Here is a 21,978-nt window from a genome sequence, read left to right as displayed (position 1 = left end):
GCAGACCGGGCAGTCTCACTGGATATTATTTCCTAACTTAAAGTAGTATATAATTTGCCTCTGCAAACACAGCCACCATCTGTTTGTACACAGTTGCATCACCTCTTGCCCCTCTCCTTTTCCTTATTAGCATCATCTTGGCTAGGGAAAACATAAATAAAACGTGTTCCTAACGTGAGTTAGCAAACGAGTTAAACTCCTAGCGAAGAGACGGAGGTTTGTAATTTCCACGCTCGCCTGAGCGAGCCCAGTTTTGATCAGTTAGGTCAGGTGAATACACCCACCCGCACTGCCTCCCCTATCTACTCACCCTTGCGCTACAGCCTCTCCTGCCACCCCCAGCCTCTGGCTTGTCTTTCGCCAGGCACGTGACTCTCTTCCGCTTCTCTTACGTCAACCGACGCGTCGGTACGTTCCTCAATGTTGCGCGGTTGCCGTGGTTACCAGAGAAGCCGTAGGAGTCCCCGGCAGCGCGCGGGGCGCCGAGGTAAGAAAATGTCCGATTCCGCCCCCCAAGTCCCGGCGCGTCCCCCGCTCTCCGCGGGCGGCCGCTGCTTTTCCCCTCGGGGCCACCCACCCCCGGCGCCCGCAGGCCCCGCTTGGAGTCCGGGGGAGCGTCCTGCGCTCGGAGCGTCGGGAGAGGGAGGGGTCCGCTGTGCTCGGGGTCGGACATGTGGGGGAAGATTGAAATATGATAACAGTTTTTCAAGCATGTACAAATAAAGTAGCATCTTTTTACAAAAGCGGTTTCTTACAATCTATACGTCTCACTACCTGCTACCGCCAGCACATTTCTACGCGTAGCAATTTCACACACACACACACACACACACACACACACACACACACACACACACACACACACACACACTATAGTGCAAGAACCTGCCACCTGTAGGCATTTGCTACGTCAGGTAGCAGTTTAATACAATAGCTGTTTCTTACAATTTATACCTATCGATAAGTGCTACCGATAGCACATTCCTACACGGAGGCTCAGCGCTGCTTCCCCGGCCCCCGGGAGTCTGTGGGCCAGCGCTGTACAGACTGGCGTGGGAGGACGGCCCCTGCCCCAAGGCACTTACAGCCCGAGACAAGGCCGCGGGACAGTAGGAGGAAGCAGCACACAGCCTCAGTCGGCACCCTAGGCAGCCCTTTCAGCTCACCAGTGGCCCTATGCTGCCTTTGTAGGCATCATAATAAGCCAGGAGACTTGTCAACAGGAGGAGTCAGCTCGTGCTGGTCCCAGCACTGCCCCACTGGGCTAAAGTCTAGCTTGTTTCCACCCCCACTGCAGTCAGTGGCCAAAATCTGCTCTTGCTCTCCCCCGCTATGCCCCACTGAGCTCTCACCTACATGCACCAGCTCTATCAAGGCAGTGGAACAAGATTGGGCTCTGGCTCATACTTATGCACAGCACCACTGAAGTCACCGGGCTAGATTGTGCCCACCCTCATGCCTGTGTCACCCTACTGGCATCCCTGGGCCAAATCTTGCTTATGTCCAGCGCTGCTGCACTGAAGTCAATGAAGCAAATTCTACTCTCAACTGAGAGAAACAGCGAAACAGCAGAGGGGAGAGCGGAATTCTGTTGGTGGAAATGAAGGTGGAATTTGACCTGATACGACTAAATAATGTTAATGTTTATATAGATGGGCAGTTTCCAATTTAATTTGAAAATTTCATTCTTAAATTCATAGGTGAAAACAGAACAGAGTACCAGTGGAATAATTCTCATTTGTGGGCTAGTATACACTAGAAGCGCTACAACTGCTCTCCCATCAGTATAATTACTCCACCTAGGCAAGAGCTGGAAGCTGTGTCGGTGGGAGAGTGGCTTCCGCCGACATAAGCACTGGTGTGGACAGCGCTTAGGTGGATGTAACTTGCATCGCTCCGGGAGGTGGCTTTGTCACACCCCTGAGTGACGTAAATTACATTGACTTAAGCAGTAGTGTAGACAAACCCAGATCCTTTAAGCTGTAGGAGGACGAGAGAATGGGGCTATATGTGGTGTGCGTAGTTCTGTCTTGTCAAGTTGTACAAAATGATGAAGCCTTGAGCAGGATTGAAATAAAATAGGAAAAAGTACACAGGCAACTCCTTTGAAAATGCTGCCCAAGATAGTGACAGTTTTTTTACCCCTCTTGTTAAACGAATTCTGACCATTTAATCTCCAGGGGTTTTGTGTGGCCCTGCTTCATAAGTGTGCCTGAATTTTGGAAGGCCATGGATCGACATGTTCCTATGCATGCATTACCAGAAGAAATCCAAAAGGTAAGAAATATTAGAAATATAACAACATCTGGGGTCAAAATTCTACAATGACTTACGAATATTTCACTGGCTGGAAGTCATTATACATAGACTAATAACACTCTACCAATACAGCATCTGATCCAGTATGATGATTTCTATGTGCCTATATTTACTGCCATGAGTTTGGGATGAGTGCAGAACAAATATGTAATAGTCTTCTCAAATGAGTGCCAATAAAAAATATATACCCTCCAATTCCACTTCATATTTTGTCTTAGTGTGCATGAATGTGGATGTATAAGGATAATTTTTTTTCTGTTTGAAATATATTGGTGTGAAGGTAACTGATGTCTTTGGTATGGGAGGAGCTTATTGACACCCACAAGTGGAGACTAAAGTAACTTTTTATAATGGTTTGCAGTTTATGCCATGGTTGGTAAATAGCAGTTTGTGCTGTTTTTTATGACCATATATGGTATAAATATAGCAAAAGATATACACACAGTGATTTTAAGTCCTATGGTAGTTTTATGATTAACTATTCTTCTTTATTCTCAGGCAGCAAATGTCTGAAAAAGTGGAAGTTGCATGAAATCTGAATATAATTCCCCTTAAGACAAGCTGATTGCTTCAGTATATGTTTTAAATGAATTCTTCAGCCTGGGGGACATTCTGTTCTTATTATTCTCCTATTTTTACTGTGTTCATATATGTTCAAAATGTGCAAATAGTGCAATTTTCTAATGGGAAATTTTTAATAATTATTCTATGCAGTGCTGTTGTAGCCATGTTACACAGAGCTCTCTGTAAGCTCAAATGCTTGTCTCTCTCACCAACAGAATAAAAGATATTACCTCATCCACCTTGTGTGTCTAATAATTATTCTGCCATTTACTTGTACACATGGCAAGCTGTGCTATTTTCCAACTAAATCGTTGCTTTAAAGTTGACTCAAAATAATCTTTCTTTTTGTAGTCTCAGAGTACGTAAAATTGAGGTTTGCTTATAAATAGGACTGTACTGAAATTTGGCTTTGAATAAAGAATTGGATCAATTTCAACAGAATACATATTCAAAATTGAATAGTTAGGAGGAAATCTCTCTTTCTCCCTGTAGTCCTAGCTGTGTGACTAGCTCAGTCATTTCTTTTTGTCTTGCAAGACTGGGGGAAATTCAGGATTACGAGGGAGGGAAACAGGAGAAACTAGAGGTAATCTGTCAGAAAAGGGAATTAGGGTGACGGGGGGGAGGGGCGGATTCAGATGAAGAGAAAATAATACAGGGGAGAATAAAAACGTCAGAAAGGAGAAGGAATTACAAAACATAGAACTTCGGGTCAGTAAAAGTTTGTTTGTCTGTTTATATCCATTGTTCAGCTTCTAATACAGCTTTGGATAAATATTGTTTTTTGGTATTTGGCCAAACTCTAAAATTAAACATTCAGTTACACTCCCGCTTGTAGCTTCAGGTCTTTATATTATTTATGTCAGAATCAAGCTAAACCTTTAAAACTCTCATAAAACAGGGGGACTTAGTTGCTGGCCTTTGAGATGAAAGGCCAATATTTAGTTATTTTGTAACTGAATATTTCAAATATAAGTGTTTAGCCCTGTGTTTAGCATTGGGGCACAAAGATCTGTTTCTAAATAAGTAGATGAATAAGGAAAAAAGATTCAGGATAGGTTATTTTTCATTTTTTATAAGTACTGAAACATGCAATTCCTGTAGTAATTTTTGTCAGTGGAATCTAAAATATGGGCCAAAGTGGGCAGTATACCAAGGTCATGCTCCTTGCAAGTTATTCAGACATGTAGAAATACTGTAATTTAAGGTTCCATTCTTGTCATTTCAGAAGCTACTAGCGTGACTTATTCAGCTGGCTAAGAATGGGTCAGACCACTAAAGCTTTCTTTCTCCTGAGTAATTTATGCTCCCCAGATGTCTACTGTATAGAGTCAGAGAGACGTAATATAAATGGCTATCCATCTTGGTTCAGTTCTCCACTTGTCTTTGGTGGGCTAAAAGATGTTCAGCATAGCCATGGAACACCATTAGTTTTTCAACAAGTTAATACAGCTCAGAGCTGAATCTACTCCCAGAGATGCTGTAGTGTAACAGCTGGAAATGCTGCCCTTCAAAATTATTTATACTTCACAAACTTCTTGTCATGTTTTCATAGTATCTGCTGTTATGTGGATCAGGTCCTTGGCACAAAGTCTTATGGGTCAAATTTATCTCTGGTGTTATTTGGTGTTATGTTTTTTGTTTGTGATTTGCGCTACTTTGGCTCTTAATCTTCAAGAGCTCTCTCACATATGTGGCTATCAGTGCACTTAGTACATTAATGTAAAGTTAAATAGAACATTTTTTAATGTCCATCTATTCGCCATCTCTTGCCTTGATTGCTGTAATCTTTTCTTACCTCCCTTGACCTCCACCTCTTTGCCCTCCAGTCTGTCAAAAACACCATGCTAAAGTCATTTCTCCTATAACTGCTTCAATCACAACTCCTCTTCCTTGATTCCCTTAACTGGCTTACTATCTTTTACCATGTCAGATTCAACCTCCTCATCCTTACTGCTGAGGCCCTGTATGGTCCTTTTCCCACTTACTCATAGGCGTGCGCAGCACATTTCATTAGGGTCTGCACCCAGGGATTTTTTTTTTAAAGGCGAACATCATAAAGGTTGGGGTGCGGGATGTGGGAGGGGGTGCGGTGCGTAGGAAGGGGCTCAGGGCAAAGGATTGGGGCAGAGGAGGTGTGCGGAGTGTATGAGGGGGCTCAGGGAAGGGGGTTGGGGTGCAGGAGGGGTGTGGGGTGTGGCAGGGGGCTCAGGGCAGGGAGTTGGGGGTGGGGTGCAGGAGGGGGCTCAGGACGGGGTTGGGGTGCGAGGTGCAGGCAGGGGGCTCAGAGCAGGAGATTGGAGTGCAGAAGGGGTGTGGGGTGCGGCAGAGGGCTCAGGGCAGGGGGTTGGGGTGCAGGAGAGGTGTGAGGTGCAGGCAGGGGGCTCAGGGCATGGAGTTAGGGGGCGGGGTGCAGGAGGGGTTCGGGCTCCGGCCCGGCACCGCTTACCTGCAGTGGCATGCTCCCTGCCTGCCTGCCCTGGCCCCACGCTGTGTCGCTCACCACGTCCCTGCGTGGCCCCTGGGGAGGGGTGGGGGGCCATGCGGCACAATGGGGGGCAAATCCCGTGGGCTGGATCCAAAGCCCTGAGGGGCCTGATCCGGCCCACAGGCATTAGGGTGGCATTACATCCAGAGGTGCTGGAACTACAGGTGCTGGGGGTGCTGCTGCACCCCCTGGCTTGAAGTGGTTTCCATCATATACAGGGTTTACAGTTTGGTTCACTGGCTCTCAGCACCCCCACTATACAAATTGTTCCAGCGCCCCTGCTTACATCTCTGATCTGTTCTACTCCTACTCTTTTTACTCTCTGTTTCACCCTGACCTCCTCCTGTAGTACATTGGGGAGGGAGGGCAGCAGTCTCTTGACCAGCTGTAGATAGTGAAAAGCACTATGAATCACCACTGCCATCTGGGAATTCAGAAACATTGATGGATTAATATCACCTTAAGGTACTCTTATCTAATCAGTTTAACGATCTCAGGTCTTTATAGATTGTCATCATAATAGTCCAGAAACCAAAAAACCCTCTTCTCATTCTAAGTACTTTGTGTATAAGCTGTAAAAAGTTTTGTCTCTGAACTTTAAATTGTGATTAATATAAAATGGCTGTGCTTGGTCTTCTTTTTGCCCAAGTGAAGCGAGGACCTACACTCAACTTGATAGCAATTTTTTGTCTGTCTGTATGGCAGTAACTTTTGAAAACCCACATCTGGTCAATTCCAAAATTTCAAGGGAATAATCAAGACCTCAACGGACAGAATGTCTAGGCATCATTTGGTGAAAATTGGAAAACTGAAAAATCCCGATTTCCACTAAAATCACCATTTGGTTATTAAGAATACAAGGGTGAGGGGGTGGCCTAACAAAGATCTGTGGGAGGGGAGCAGAGTCACGCTGGGTACAAAGATGAGGCTTTGACCTTACTGGCCTAAGGGAGGGCAGCAGGGTCATGCTGGATATAAGGGTGAGGCAGTGATCTCAGGGTTAGAGTTTAGGGTGATAATAGGATTGGTGGGCCCTTCATCCCCCTCCAGCTCAGCCCCTTCCTCCAGCTGAGTTCCTCACCTCCAACTCTGGTCAGCCCCTACATTCGGGCCTTTAATCCCCATTCTGGTTAGGTCCTACTCCAGCCAGGCTCCTTGCCCATCCACTCTGGTCTCTCTTAATTTGGATGAAAATTGGGAAAACTGAAAAGGCCTGATTTTAGGATTTAGGATGAGGGTTAGATTGGGGCAAGGGGACAGGGGATATTGTTATGGCACCAAAGAGCTTTCTCTGCCAGCAGCACTAATGGGCACTCTGAGGGTCTAATTTTAGTGGAACTCAGGCTGCTAGAAGCTTCTCTGTGTCCCTCAAGAGGGCCTCTTAGACCCATTTTGGCCAGGTGTGTTCCTACTCTACCTGTCTTCCACTCCAGACAGGCCCCCACCCCCTCCACACTCTCTGGTCAGAACTCTATTGATTTCAGTGAAAATTGGAAATCCAGAAAAGCCTGATTTTCACTAAAATCTAGATTTCCAGTTTTCACCAAAATCAACAGAGTTCTGACAAGAATGGGGGGCCCTGGAGCCCTGCCATAGTAGTACAAGGTCTTGGCTGAGTTTACGGCTTGGCCTACATAAACAGTGAAATGTGCAACTCTCTAGTATTGTCAAACCTTTTTGTTTTGAAAGCTAATTTTATTTGAGATGAATGACTACTTTAGAAATTATCAGACACTATTTTGTAGCCTTAATATACTTGGGACTTGTCTCAATTAATTAAAGCCCTTTCCTGTGTAATATCACAGAAGAAAATAATTATATTTGTTTAGGTTCATAATTATCATTAGCTATTTATAATGGGTTTTTTCCAAAGATATTAGTATACATGATTCTTTTTACTTTCCAATTTAAAACCCAGTGATTTTATCAGCAGTGTAACAACATGATAGTAATGTCAGGAACAGTACAATGCTGTACACTTACTAGGGAAAGGCAGTCACAGTTCTTTTCTCTTACTATTTAACTGATGCAGATGCACTTTAATTCTAAACATTTTTTTTCCCTAAAGACTCAATCCTGTTAGGCTGAATTCGAAGGCAATTGAGGATGTTGAGCACTTAGCAGGATCAGGCCCTAAATTAGCTACATTTTCACTGATGAATCATGTATTTTCATTGTACTCTAGACCAGGGGTTCTCAACCTTTTTCTTTCTGAAGCCCCCCCCCCAACATGCTATAAAAACTCCACAGCCCACCTGTGCCACAATAACTGGTTTTCTGCATATAAAAGCCAGGGCTGGCGGTAGGGGGTAGCAAGCAAAGGGGGGTATGCACTGATATAAAATCCATTGATTTTAGTGTGAATTTTGGGTGCACAGAGAATGCAGGATCAGGCACTAAAAGTGCAACCTGACTTGAAGGAGTGTCACATTTTTACTTTATCTAGAAAAAATAAATAAATTTTAGAACAAACTTTATTCATTAACTCAAAAAGGAAATTATTTTTAGTACTTTAGTTTAATTTCTCTGAAAAGCTCCCAACCATTTAGTTCAATTAGCAGACCTGAAACAGATCTGTAATCAAGGGTCTGAACTGGAAATTTTAATGTGACAGAGTTCTTTACACTGGGACGGAGTGAAGTGCCTATAATTGTTTATTTGAAAGACAGAAGTGGTGGTACTGCAAGAGAGCACAATGTTCTTTTTGGGATAACAACCCCCTCCTCCCTCTCCATAACAGCTCATGTTGTCCTTTTTCAATATAGTAATTTTAGTGCTTTGGAATCTTATATTTGTTCTGAATAACAGTTTCATATTTCCAAGTACAGACTGTAACTGCCAGGAAACTTGATTTTTTTTGTTTGTTCAGAGCCACTGTCACTTTATTCTGAGTCAAAATTAAGAGATAGGAAATAATGCCTGTCTTGGTAATCCCAGAGCAAACGTCCCAAAATGTTTTTATCAAGTTACATTTAAAACGCAGCATGTTACTGAACCTTTAAATAGTGACTCTTTAGCTAATAATTTTTGACAAGTTACTTGCCTACTCAACCCCATTTTTAAAAAACATTCCAAAATGTCCTTTCTGGCTCTTTTTGTATGTGCGCATGTGTTTGAACTTCTCTTTTTTCCCCCTCACCGCCATCCTTAGCACAAGGGGATTTATTTCTTTTAACTTAGGCTATGCTTGCAGTTTTTCTGATTTCTGATCTTTCTAAGTCATACTGCTTTATGATACCTTTGACCATAAGTAATTGAAACAAAGATAAAAAGCATGGTGTGATCTCCCACATGCTCTATTTTGCCCTCCAGCTATGGCCCTTTCTTCCCTGTGCCTTTAAAATAATACGTATACTTTGTGCATAACTACTCCCTTGAGCTTCTCTCCTCTAACTTCAGCCTGGATATCCTCCAGTCAGGTCTGGATCTGCTCCAGACTGGTTCACACCCTTTTCAATCAAATAAAACTGCTCTCATCACTCTCATTAGTGACTTTGTGTTGGCTAAATTACAGATCCCCTTCCGTATCCTCACTCTCCTTGACCTTTCTGCTGCTTTTTGACACTGTAGGGCATATCATCCTTTTTAGAAACTTTGTTCTCTTCTGGTTCTCCTACTGCCTCTTTGGTGGTTGATTGGTCAGTGTCTCCTTTAGCAAATCACCCTTCTTCTCATTTTCTGTAGGGTCCCACACAGGCCCTCTCAGAGGTCCAGAGAGGCCCAGGCCACTTCCAGCTTTTGAGACCCCTAGCCATAATAAAAATAAAAAATGACAAGAAAACAAATTAAGGCACCAAAAAAACCAAAAGATTGAATATTGTTTTATTTAACAAATGCTTTTCTAACCCTTTTCTGTGCAAAAAAAAATTGTCTTTTACCAAATCACATCTCTTATTTGCTTAAATTTGCAGCTCTAAGCTGAGAGAGTGTATCACATTTTGGTCCGATAGGGATGCACATAAAAACAAGTTGTGAAACTTATCAAATGCCACAAAATTAACAAGTGTCTAAATGGCCCTCCAGGACCCCCCTCTGATTGGCCCTGGTCACACGCATCCATCTGAGGCCCACTTTTTTCTCTCTCTACATCCTTTGTCTGGGTGATCTATCTAGTCACGTAGTTGCAAATATCAGTTCTACCCTGATGACTCAAAATGCAACCTCTCCACTCCAGACCTTTCTCTCTTCACTTAATCCCGCAGTTTAGCTTTTCTCTCTGACATCTCTTCTAGATATCTCCCCATCAGTTTAAACTTAACATGGATAAAACTGAACTTTCTTTCCAAGCCTGCTACACTCCTCTCTCTCTCTGTTGGCCAATATTACTAAATTTCTTGTTACTCAGGTCTGCAACCTTTTTAGACTCTCTCTGCCCTGCACATTCAAGCTACATCCAGATCTTTCAGCTTCTTACTACACAAGATTTCTGTGATCTAATCTTTACTGTCTGTCCAAGTAACTAAATCAATTCTCCAAGCCTTCTCCTAACTTGAATACTGTAATCACCTCCTTTGTGACCTTCCTGATACCCACATCATTCCCCTCCAGTCAATTCAAAATGCACTGTTAAAATAATCTTCCTTTCATATTGTTCTGAGTCTCACCATGTTGCCCCCGCCCCTCCCCTCTTTGAGTCTGTGATGGGGTGTACCTACCCCACACCAGCCCCGAAAGGGTTAACTGTGCTTTGCAGGCTGAGGAAGTCCCGCCCCTCCGGCTCTGCTGGGCATGCTCAGCCTGGACACAGAGTATAAAAGGAAGCAGCCCAACTCAGTCTGGGCAGACTGCAAGCTCTCGCCAGGGAGTTGCTACAGGCTCCGACTCCAACTACAGAGCCATGGCACGCAGAGTTCCAGACAGACTGCAGGCTGCCTGATGCTTTCAAGGACCATATTTCGAGGTCCACCAGAACCCCTTTATTGGGTAACCCAGATGCCCCAGCTCCACCAGCTGTTGATCCCCTGCCAATTTCGACGGGATCTGTTATGGCTAGACCATGCAATACCCTGGGCTGGGCATATGGAGCGCGAGAAGACTTTGCAATGAGTGGCGCTGAGATTCTTCTGGCCGGGTATACACCAGGAAGTGTGGGACTTTTGTGCCTCCTGCTCCAAGTGCCAACGCGCCGGCCTGAAGGGGGTACAGAGGGTGCCTCTGATTCCACTCCTGGTGATCAGGGTCCCCTTTGAGAGGATTGGCCTAGACTTGGTGGAGCCTTTGGAGAAAAGTGCATCAGGGTTCCAGGATATACTTGTGATAGTTGACTATGCGACTTGATACCTGGAGGCTGTCTCGCTATGGATCACCATGGCCCCCACCATAGCCACAGAATTCCTTAAGATTTTTGCCAGGGTAGGAATACCCAGAGAAATCGTGACAGACTGTGGAATGACTGTCACATCCAAGCTGATGGCCAAATTGTCGTCTATTAAACATTCAAGCTCTCAGGACATCGGTCTATCACCCACAGTCCGATGGGCTAGTCGAGAGGTTCAACGGAACCCTGAAGGCTATGCTTTGGAAATTCGTGGACAGCCCCCCCCAACAATAGGACAAGTTGCTTCCCGCATTGCTGTCTGTGGTGCAAGAGGTTCCCCAAGCCTCCACGGGATTCTCTCCATTTGAGCTCTTTTATGGGAGACAGCCGAGGGGAATCCTGGACCTGCTCTGAGAAACCTAGGAAGAACAGGAATCAAGGGTCATGGGGTCAGTCCCCTATGTCCTGCATCTGCGGGAATGGCTTCAGAAGCTGGGAGAGTTTTCCTGGGAAAATTTGCTGCAGGTGCAGCATGCCCAGGAACTCTAGTATAATCACGGGGCCAAGCTATGGACTTTCGAGCCCAGAGATAGGGTCTTGCTGCTATTACCATCTTCAGAATCAAAATTGTTTGCCAAATGGCAGGGACTATTTGAGATTGTTTGGCTCATGGGGCCAGTGGACTGAGGTCCGGCTCCCTGGGCGACAAAAAGACCTTACGAGTATACCATGTGACCTTTTGAAAGCCTGGAAGGGTCTGCTAATTGCCCCTACCCCCAGAACCCGAATTGGGGCCAGTGGACCTCCCAACCCAACACCAATCACAATGGGGCAGGACTTAAGCCCTGAACAATGAGTGAGGCTACAACAGTTGCTCCAGAGCTTCCTCTCCATTTTATCTTCCTACTCTGGACGGACGAGTAACACCAGCCATCAGATAGACACCTTGCCCAGACAGAAAGTCTGCAACCACATCGCCCAAGTGCCAAGTTTTTATCAACGTTAGACTTGACCAAGGGGCACTGGCAAATATCCCTTACCCTGACATCATGAGAGAAAACAGCCTTCCCTACACTCTTTGTCTTATATCACTTCCTCACCATGCCCTTCAATCTAGATTGGGCCACGGCTGCATTCCAGTGATTAATGGACCAGCTGTTGCAGCCACACTGACAGTATGTAGCTGCATATATTGACGACATAGTTGTCTACAGCGCAAGTTGGGAAGCACACATACATCTCTCAGTGGTGCTACAAGCCCTGAAGGAAGCAGGACTCACAGCAAATCCTGCCGAGTGTTCCCTCAAGTGGAAGGAAATGACTTACTTGGCATATACGCTGGGGGCAGGACAACTCCGTTCCCCGAGGACCAGGCCCTAAGAGATTACCCCGCCCTCTCCAACCTCACGAAGAGCTCCCGACCGCGGAATGGAGGATTGAGAGATGGCCCTTCAGACTTTGAAGGAGCGACTTACCCAGGAGCCAGTCCTGTTGCACCCAGATTTCTCAAAACTGTTCATTTTACAAACAGATGCTTTGGAACTGGGGTTGGGTGCTGTGCTATTGCAGGAACGAGAGGGGGAAAACCCTGTGCTCTACCTAAGCCGGAAGCTATTTCCCCGTGAAGTCAAGTATTCCACCATTGAGAAGGAAGCCTTGGCGGTAAAATGGGCGATAGAGGCCCTAAGGTACTGCCTGCTAGGGAGCCCCATTTGGCTCGTTACAGACCATGCACCCCAACGATGAATCAACACTGCAAAGGACTCGAACACACGTATTATGATACATTATCTTGCCTTCAAACCCTATGAGTTCAACATGATATATAGTTCAGGTAGAGTTCACGCTAATACAGACCTTTTCTCCTGAGTGGGAGGGGAGGTGTAACGGTGCTAGACTCACCACAGCGGTGCCTCTAGCTAGTTGGTTAGGGAATTAGCTCTTTCACCGGTGCATCTTCGCTAGTGGTGTCTTGCCCACCATTACTCTCTGTCTCCACTGTCCTCACAGACTGACCCACGTCACTCCAAACCGTGACATCTGCTTCTGGATACTGCCCTCTGGCTGTGCCCGCTCCACTGGCTCTCCCCCACTTCCAGGGGACCAGCAGCTTCTGGTTCTCTCACTCGCCTCAGTGGCTCACTGCAGTTCTCAGTCTAGCTCCTTCCTCCAAGGGTAAACTACAGTCTGGCTTAGCCGCTCTCAGCTCTGGTAAGTGAGGGGAAAAGGCCAGGGAGGGGGCAACCCAAGGACCCTCTAGCAGCAGCCATTTACTACCCTCCTCCAACTTTCCTCTACTGCCTGCTTCCCTGGACCACTTCCCCACAGTCCCAGCACCTTTTCTGCCCCTTTGTGTCAGGGCCCTAGTCTGGCAGTCATCAGCCAGCTCTCCCAGCCTCTACTGACCCTGCCTAGCACTGCTCTGTCTTAAGTGCTTCTCTCAGAGCTAGTTCTTCTCCCTTTGTCCTCCAGGGAGAAACTCTGCTCCTCTCTGCAGTGCAGCCTTCTTATAGGGCCCAGCCTGGCCCTGATAGGATGCTTTCAAGCCTCCACTTGATTGGCTCCCAATAAGCCCTTCCATGATTGGCTGAGGCTCTGTACAGCCATTCTGGCTTGCTTTAACCCCTTCCACGCCAGCATGGGGCAGCTGCCCCACTACAGGAGGACAAGGGGGAAGGACCCTTGTCAGGTCCTGTCTTGAGTGGTAAGGTGTGTGACTGGGTGTACCTACCCTGCACCAGCCCCAAAAGGGTTAACTGTGCTTTGCAGGCTGAGGAAGCCCCACCCCTCCGCTGAGCATGCTCAGCTTAGAGGCAGAGTATATAAGGAAGCAGCCCAACTCAATCTGGGCAGGCTATTGAAGCAGGAGGATGCAGGTTCTCAGCTCTCTTCAGGGAAGTGCTACAGGCTCTGACTACAGAGCCATGGCATGCTGCATGCAGTGTTCCAGATGGACTCTAAGCTGCCTGATGAGCCAGGAGAAGAGACCGTGCTGGCAGGAGCTATGCCAGCTGAGGACCCCAAAGACCCAAAGGGAACTGTGGAGAATTGCTGAGGGAGAAAGGGTAGGAAGATTCTTCTCTAGTGAGTGAACCAGGGAAACATTCAGCGTGTTTTGGGAGGATCCCTGTTGATTTGGTGGTGAGCACCCCCACCATTGCCAGGGTCCTGGGCTGGGACTTAGGCTACATCTACACTACAGGGGGGAGTCGATTTAAGATATGCAAATTCAGCTACGTGAATAGCGTAGCTGAATTCGACGTATCGCAGCCAACTTACCCCGCTGTGAGGACGGTGGCAAAATCGACCTCTGCGGCTTCCTGTCGACGGCGCTTACTCCCACCTCCGCTGGTGGAGTAAGAGCGTCGATTCGGGGATCGATTGTCGCGTCCCAACGGGACGCAATAAATCGATCCCCGAGAGGTCGATTTCTACCCGCCGATTCAGGCGGGTAGTGTAGACCTAGCCTAAGAGGAGCAGGGAGCGCCTGGGTGCCACACTCTCCTAAGTGGTGCCTGACTTCCCCAATGAGCCAATAGGCCACACAATCCTACAGAGGTGGCTACTCTGTTGACTCCAGCCATTAGGCCATGCTGTCCTGAGTAGAAGAGAGAGCTGCTTATTGACTCTGGCCATTAGGCCATGCTGCCCTGAGTAGAAGAGCTGCTTATTGAATCCGGCCATTGGGCCAACTCAACAAATCTGCTTCTTGTGTATATTCAGAACTAAAGTTGCTTATCTAACTGACAAAAGTAAGTTTTACTGCTCCATCGGATAGACAACACCATTGTGGGGAAAATAGCAGAATTCTATTCTGGTTTTTGTAGCATCAACATAATTGTAAAATATGTATGTTCCAGTTGCAGAAACTCTACTGTCCTTGATGAATGAGCTGGAAAGAATATGCTGAGTTTGCTGGGCTAATGTTGGGGGAAAAAAAACATAATTCTACTGGTAAACTGAGCAAACTTGATCTGGAAGTCTTGAAGAGAGACTAGAATGGAAAGCTAACGGATAACTGACTAAACAAATATCTTGTATGCCTGAAAGCCTCACCACATTTCCCTGTGTGTTAGATTTTCACCAAGCTTTGCTGAAAGTCTTGCAGTGTCTTGCCAGTTAACTCTGCCTCTCAGTTTAAGAAATGGTGGTTCAATCAGTTGTCCATTGTGTACTGAATAATTTCTCTTTTGATGATGAATAACTTCACACCTGCCAAATCATATAGAGTTTTCCATATGACACACATGCCATGTAAGCAGATCTAATGACGATCACTATTTTACTCATGGTTTTTGTGAACTCTGAATGTGCTTTTGTAAGACCTGCTGGATTGTTTCACTTCATTTACTTCCAGCTGTTCTTCTGGTCTATTTAAGAGAAGATGAGTTGTCCGGAAACAGCACAGAGCAAGACCTTTCTGGCTCAGACAGTCTGGAAGTCATACTAAGAAAGTAGCTTTCTAAAATACAAACTGGGTGTTTTTCTTTATTTTGAACTGTTTCCCCATAAAATATACTTCAGCGAGTCCATCTTCTCTTTTTTGGAGACACGTGGGTATGTATGGTACACTGACAAGTCCAGGCACCTTGTAAGAATTCCAATAGGCAGAACTACTGGGTTATAGTTTGATTTCATTTTGCTAATGTAGCAAATATTTTAGTTATTATATGGTAAATCAATAAATAGACTTCTGATAATAATCCTTGTGGTAATCATTTAAAATTAGTCCTGTTTTAGATTTGTTCAGTTTACTAATTAGTTTCAATACATTTCTTAAAAGTATTCTGATGACTGGTTCTTTTTCTAGATGTCCCGGGATGAGACGGTGTGTAAATATTGTGGAGTCAGCTATTTGATCCTTCACGAGTTTAAGCTGATGGAAGACAAAGTAAAAGCAATGGAAAAGGAGATGAAGTTTTATGAAGGAAGTGTAGAGCGGGAAAAAAGACTTCAAGCGCAACTACAGTGTCTTAGTCGAGACTTTGAACAGTGCACAGCTGACAGTGAATCAAAAACAGAAAGGTTGGAACATGATACTCATCCTTATATTTTTTCATATTAACATTCTCATCAACAACAAGGAGTCTGGTGGCACCTTAAAGACTAACAGATTTATTGGGGCATAAGCTTTCGTGGGTAAAAACCTGAGGTTTTTACCCACGAAAGCTTATGCCCCAATAAATCTGTTAGTCTTTTAAGGTGCCACCAGACTCCTTGTTGTTTTTGTAACACGGCTACCCCCTGATAGTCTCATCAATGTAATTGAAAGGATGGGTTTCAGAATGTAAACAGGCTTTGGCTTTCATTCCAGAATCAACCTGAATCAGGTGTAGTTCATACTTGAATACATTTTAGTATTTTAATTTAAATCATAGTTTGATGCATTCCATAGAAGCAAATATTTATTATCTGAATAGTTTAGAGCCAGTCAATAAATTTAAGTGAAAGAAAGGTTAGATTATTTCAGAGAAAGCTATTGACAAAGATGGAAAATACCTTTATTACTGGAGTCATAATTTATCTAAAATTGTTCAAATAAAAATTTAGACTATTATGGTTGGCAGAATAAGTATTTTACATTTCTGAAATTCGTGTACTTACTGCCTTACAATAGGTACAATAATCTGCTAAAGAAAAAACAGAAACCTTGCACTGAAAAGCTTACAATTCAGTTTCTTGAAAAGAATTATTTAGAGCACTGAAGCTGATGTGAAATTGGTTAGTACTGCATGTATGTAGTTTTGAAATGGCTTCTAAGTCCTTATTTCTAAGTCCTACATGGGAACCCATCTTGCAAACATTTATTGCTATGCATAATGCAAGTTATATTGTGGTAGTCTCATTAATGCGGTGGGAGTTTTGCCTTCATAGGAACTTCAGTAGATTGGCAGTATCAAATGCATAAATATTTCATTTACTGTATTTTATCTGTTGGTTGATTTTGCTTAGTGCCTATATTCATCACCATAGCAGTAATAAAACTGGAGAACCAAATTAACAAGTTCATTCAGTCAGACAGTTATTCTAAAAAAATTAAAGTCTTTTTACATTAAAGGGCATAATCAACTTGAATTCTAGGCAATTTAAAAACATTAGTTACAAGTAATTTCAGGTACACCCACTGAGTCCTCTTCCCCCAGTTTTTATGGTTCTACTGTCACATTCCCCCCCCCCTTTTTTTTTTAAAGATGGCTTTTCTCTTCCTTGTGACTATGTGAAAACCTAACAAGCAACAGGAGAAACAGGGAAATTTGACTATACATCTAGTTCTGTAACATATGTTGTTTTCACTATGTTTTATATATCTGTCAGCACTGTACCACTCTCCAGTATTAAACTGATATGGAATGGCTTTAAATTGATAGTTCTGGGTACAGTGATCAAGAGCTGTAAATGTTTCCTTTCTCAATTAATACAAATAGATGAGTCTGCTTTTTCTTCTACCTATTTATCAGCAAGTATTACTTTAAAGCTGAAACCAGAAGCACTAGTTATGAAATTCTGTCCCTTTCATGGGCCCAGAGTGTAGCTTTTGTTCTTGCATCTGCAAACTGATTATTTAATATTGCACCATATATGCCAGCTTAGTTTTGGGAAGACAGGAGAAAGCTAAACATGGAAACTGTGTTTTAAAGTCTTTTCCTACTTCTGTTCCTGCCTTCATCCTTCTTACCTTTTCTCCCACTATTTGTTTGTCCTTTTTTCCCACTTTTCACCCACACAACTATAAATATTTTTTCAGATCTAAGTTCCTAATTATGCACCTTATAGTAGTCCCATCTTGGATATTTGTTGTTGATGAGATAAAGAACTTGGTTTGGTATGGAACTTGTTTGTTGTAGTCATTATAAACAAGTTTCCACAATATGTTGATTTCTTTTTATTTGATACTATAGGATTGTTGGAGACATACTATATTTTACCTTCCTTCTCTTGCGGATATGCCATTACATGTTTTTTGGTGACCCATCATGACACTAGCAGATTTCTTACCAAAATAATAGTGTACCTCCACTACCCTCTTTTGTAAAAGAAATTCAGTGTTTTTTGGCTTCTCCTAAAACCAAAAGGTTTGAGGAGCTAGTTTCCATTATTTTTCTCATTTTTCTGCTTCTCTTCCTAACCAGACTTCACTCTATATTCTGTACCACTTCTTGTGCTCTCATTTTCTGTGCTCTTATTTTGACCAAGTATGTATTTTCCAGTTGTAGGTTTATAATATGTTTCTAATCTAAACAGTACCATTTTGTTTATTTAGTTAGCAATAATGTGGTGTTTGTGAAAGGTGAGTATGTGTTGCTGATTTCACTAGACACTAAGTCCTCTGACCACGTAATAGTATGGCATAAGCCAGCAGCACTGAAAGCTTCCCTGCAGTGCCTTACCACTCTACATTGGCACTGTTCTGGAGAGACCATCTTTAGGGGTGAGAGAGTAGTTCTAAGACTTTGTCCAGCCAATCAGGCTAATTCTAAAGACTGTCAGTTGCGGTGGTAGTTTTTGTGAGATGGACTGAAACTGCCAACTCATTACACATTGAGCATTAATGAGCTCTATAATAGTAATAATTTGCAGTTAGAATTCACCTGGAATGTATTGGAAACGCTAGAGAAGAAACATTGAATTGCACTAGTGGCCTACAGGCAAAGCACTCTGTCATCCGTTAACAGTCTTGTGAGCCACCCAAGGAGAGTAATAATTTAACATGACTGTAACATTTGAGATTGAGTTAAAGAACATCTTCAGCAGTCATTGCTAATAAATATTTAATCCTATAATATGTATGGCCACTCAGAGTTACATAATACACTAGCCTGTAGCCCATTCTGCTTATTGCAGTTTTTTTTGGTATTTTTTTTCCTTTCTGGGCTCCAAGCTTGGAATAAAGAAGAAATAGATTCTTTGTTTTCTTTGGTTCAAAAACCTTTTTAGAAGAGTGCATTTGCTTCTAATTGTTTTTACAGCCCTGGGCATCAGTTACACAGTGAATAACTGTAACATTTAATGTATTAGCAGATGATGTAGCAGCACATTCTTCTTGCTTAGAGCTGTTTGGTAGAGGTGAACTAAATTTTCCATTTATCAGTATTTTTGTAGCAAAGCTTGAACAGTTAATGAAAATTTCACCAATGCATTTTCCCCCTCCGGAGGCCTGGCCCATACTATAGGCTTGATTCAAAGTGCACTGGAGTCAAAGGTTATGTCTACACTAGGAGCTGGGGGTAGACAGGCCATTCATCAGGTTTTAAGCTGAATACTCCTCTTTTTCTATGGTTTGTCCCTCCTCCTGTTCAAAACCAGATGTGGTTTTGTCCAGTATCACCGAAGAGGGATGCCATTTTGAAAAGCATGCCGCTCCACACCTGCAGGCATGACTTTCATGTATTTTCACACCAGGAGGGGGTGGGGTTCTTTCAAAATGGCTTTCTCCATGCGTCATGACCTTGCATGCACTGTGTGCTAGGTCGCACCATATGTGCAAGGTCACGCTGGTGGGGGTGGGCCCACTCCCTTCCCGGAAGTACCAGAATGTCCAGTATTCTGGGATGTGGCAGTGGCCATGCTAGCTGGGGGTGTGATTCTCAGCTCAAGTAGACATACTTATTCTAGGTCTGATTGAGCTAGCATGCTAAAAATAGTAGTGTAGCTGCAGTAGCACGGGTAGCAGCAAGCAGTGGCATGGGTCTGGGAGGCTTTGTACTTAGGGCAGCTAGCCCATGCTGCTGCTCACTGCTACCGTGCCTACACTACCATTTTTAGCACACTAGTTCCAAGTGTAGTAGTAGCAAAAGGAAGTTTTCCCCTTGACTCAATGGGGTTTTGATCCAGCTGTATTTGAATAATAAAAATAAATAAGCTATTGTGCCCCGTTAAGTACCTTTTCTAAATATCTCTGCTCTTCTGTTTGTTGTCCTGCTTTTCTCTTGTGATCTATTGCTGCTGACATATTAAGTTGTTACATTTACTGACCACTCAGTGCATTGCCATGGTCCTGGTTTTTGCCTGGGTGAGATGGGGCTGGCTAGAGAATGAGATTTCATCAGTGGCCAAAAATGCCTTTTTAAATTTGTGGTTGGCCAAGAGACTGGATGTGTTTCTCTCAGATACAGACCCCATTCCTTTTTTTGCTTTTAGGTTAGACTACTGTGAGTTGCTCTACCTGTTGGTAACGCAGAGCGCGGTTGGGTGGCGCACCCTCCCTGCCCCCTGTGCGGGCTGGCCTGGGCTTTGCTGTACACCCTCCCAAATGTTCCTCCATGCCCCTCTAGGGGGACATGTACCACAGCTTGGGGACTACTCCCATAGAGAGAGAGCCATATAAGTACCTAGATCAGGGGTGGGCAATAATTTTTGCAGGGGGGCCACTCCATGAATTTTGGTAAGTCGTCACAGGCTGAACATTTCTACTATATTAATGGAGGGTACGGGGTCTGGGAGGGAGTTTGGGTGCAGGAGGGAGCTATGGGCTGGGGCAGGGGTGGGGGTGCAGGGTCTGGGAGAAAGTTTGGTTGCAGGATGGGGTTCTGACCTAGGGCAGGGGGTTGGGGTGCGGGAGGGGGTAGTATGTGTAGGCTTTGGGCAGTGCAGCAGGGCTCAGGCAGCCTGCCTGCGTGCCATGGCCCCACGCCGCTCTCAGAAGCGGCTGTGGCCGGCTGCTGCTGGCATGTCTCTGCGCGCCCCTTGTGGGGAGGGAATCAGCGGGTCTCCGTGCACTGCCTGCAGCCAGTTTCTGGCCAATGGGAGCTGTGATGATGGTGCTGGGAGTAGGGGCAGCACATGGAGCTGCCTCCCACTCTGCCAGGGGAGTGCAGAGATGTGACAGCAGCAGCCAGCCATAGTCACTTCTGGGAGCGGTGTGGGGCCATGGCAGGTAGGCAGCCTGCCTGAGCGCCCTGCTGCGCCGCAGGACTCTTAGCAGCCCGGAGATTGTGAATGGGCAGCCAAAGAGCCTGGCGGGCCAGATAGAAATGTTAGATGTGCCGGTCTGTCCCACGGGCCGTATTTTGCCCACACCTGACCTAGATAGACAGAATGAACTAACAATAAAGGGTACACATTATCTCAGATCCTTTTAACCAATGGATGGCTCGCTCTGGAACAGTTATTCCATATTGACACTGGTCCATTGTGGTTACATGTCCGTCTTCAATAGGGAGTATTGCTGGCATATGTATTCCTTTCTGCTTCCATTGAGAGTTACTCTATAGGAGCAGGGATAAAAATATTCCTTTTGAAATCACTATACGACTTTTAGTAAATACCATAAGATAGTGGCCTGAGGAAACAAATAATGAAAGATACAAGCATTTAAAAACTAGGCATTAAAATATTGCATAGGGAGAGGGTGGGATTTGTAAATTAAATCTATTGGAGAACTCTGCTTGTGTGTGAATGAGCTGAATATCTTCATATTTGCATAATGATTTAGAGTTCAATGGTCTCTTATATTGAAGCATGACATATTCTGTATTATGCTGACTAGGTGGGATATAACTAGAGACAATCTTCTTTTTCAGAAATTATGATATGGTAGATGGTCTTTCGTTCTGATTAAATGGAATTTCCAATTAACAGAATATTTCTTTTTAATGATGATACTGCTGTCTAGTGAGCTGCAGAATTGTAGTGAGCTCATCAGATTACTGCACAGTCCTATGGAGCTGGGAAGAGGCACTATTTCTAATATGAAAGGACCTAAGCCTGCTGTTTACCCAGTGGCAAGGGCAGCCATGAGAAGTCCAGTATAGCAGCTCAGCATGGATGGAATAAGTTAACAGGAGGTGGGGAAGTATTTCATATATTTCTTATTTGTATGATCACTAAGGAGAGACTTAGAGCTGCTATTAGAGAAGCAAACAGACAAAACTAGCCCAAGACGGAGATTAAATACAAAGGCCTATCATCAGTAAATCGTCAGAGCCCTACTTAAACAGAATTATCAACAGAATTATCATCCTGATTAAGTAGCAGTCTTTATTGTTAAATTAGTATAACTAGGTTTAAGTCAGTTGGTTCTCTGAGAGATACATTCTGGGTACCCACCAACCTGTGTGTAACGTGTGTATTTTGGTGACTGCAGTTGTGTGTACTAACTCTTTGTTAAAAATTCGGTACAAGGCAGTTCCCTGTGCTGCATCAGTTTACGTACGTTTAAACTGCACAATGTGATATACTGACCTAACATGCCATGTCATGTTATTTTACCAAGCTAACAAATATCCTTTTAACTTAAAGGTAGTGAGTATTTTTCCAGTACCTGTAGTTTGGTGTGAATGGCAGATATTCTGCTATTGCCAATTACAGAGGTAACATAATATAACATGTCCCATGCAATAAAACACATGGT

General features: G+C 44.3%; 1 protein-coding gene across 3 annotated transcripts in view; it reads left to right on the top strand.

The window, feature by feature from the left end:
• The first annotated feature begins 245 nt into the window (after positions 1 to 245).
• Positions 246 to 21,978, top strand: part of LEKR1 (leucine, glutamate and lysine rich 1) — a 122,602-nt gene continuing 100,869 nt past the window's right edge. Inside the window, exons 1-3 of one of the 3 annotated variants that reach the window (XM_042853682.2) lie at positions 246 to 487; positions 2,181 to 2,277; positions 15,439 to 15,653. In XM_042853682.2, coding sequence (XP_042709616.1) covers positions 2,230 to 2,277; positions 15,439 to 15,653 — 263 coding nt within the window. In that variant the 5' untranslated portion in view covers positions 246 to 487; positions 2,181 to 2,229. The remainder of the gene's footprint in view (positions 488 to 2,180; positions 2,278 to 15,438; positions 15,654 to 21,978) is intronic. The other 2 variants (XM_005286977.4, XM_065557854.1) reach the window with 2 other exon arrangements.

Source organism: Chrysemys picta, chromosome 9 (genome assembly GCF_011386835.1).
Source record: "Chrysemys picta bellii isolate R12L10 chromosome 9, ASM1138683v2, whole genome shotgun sequence".
Classification (NCBI taxonomy): Eukaryota; Metazoa; Chordata; order Testudines; family Emydidae; genus Chrysemys; species Chrysemys picta.
Note: the sequence above shows the minus strand (reverse complement) of the source record. Positions and strands in the feature narration are given on the sequence as shown.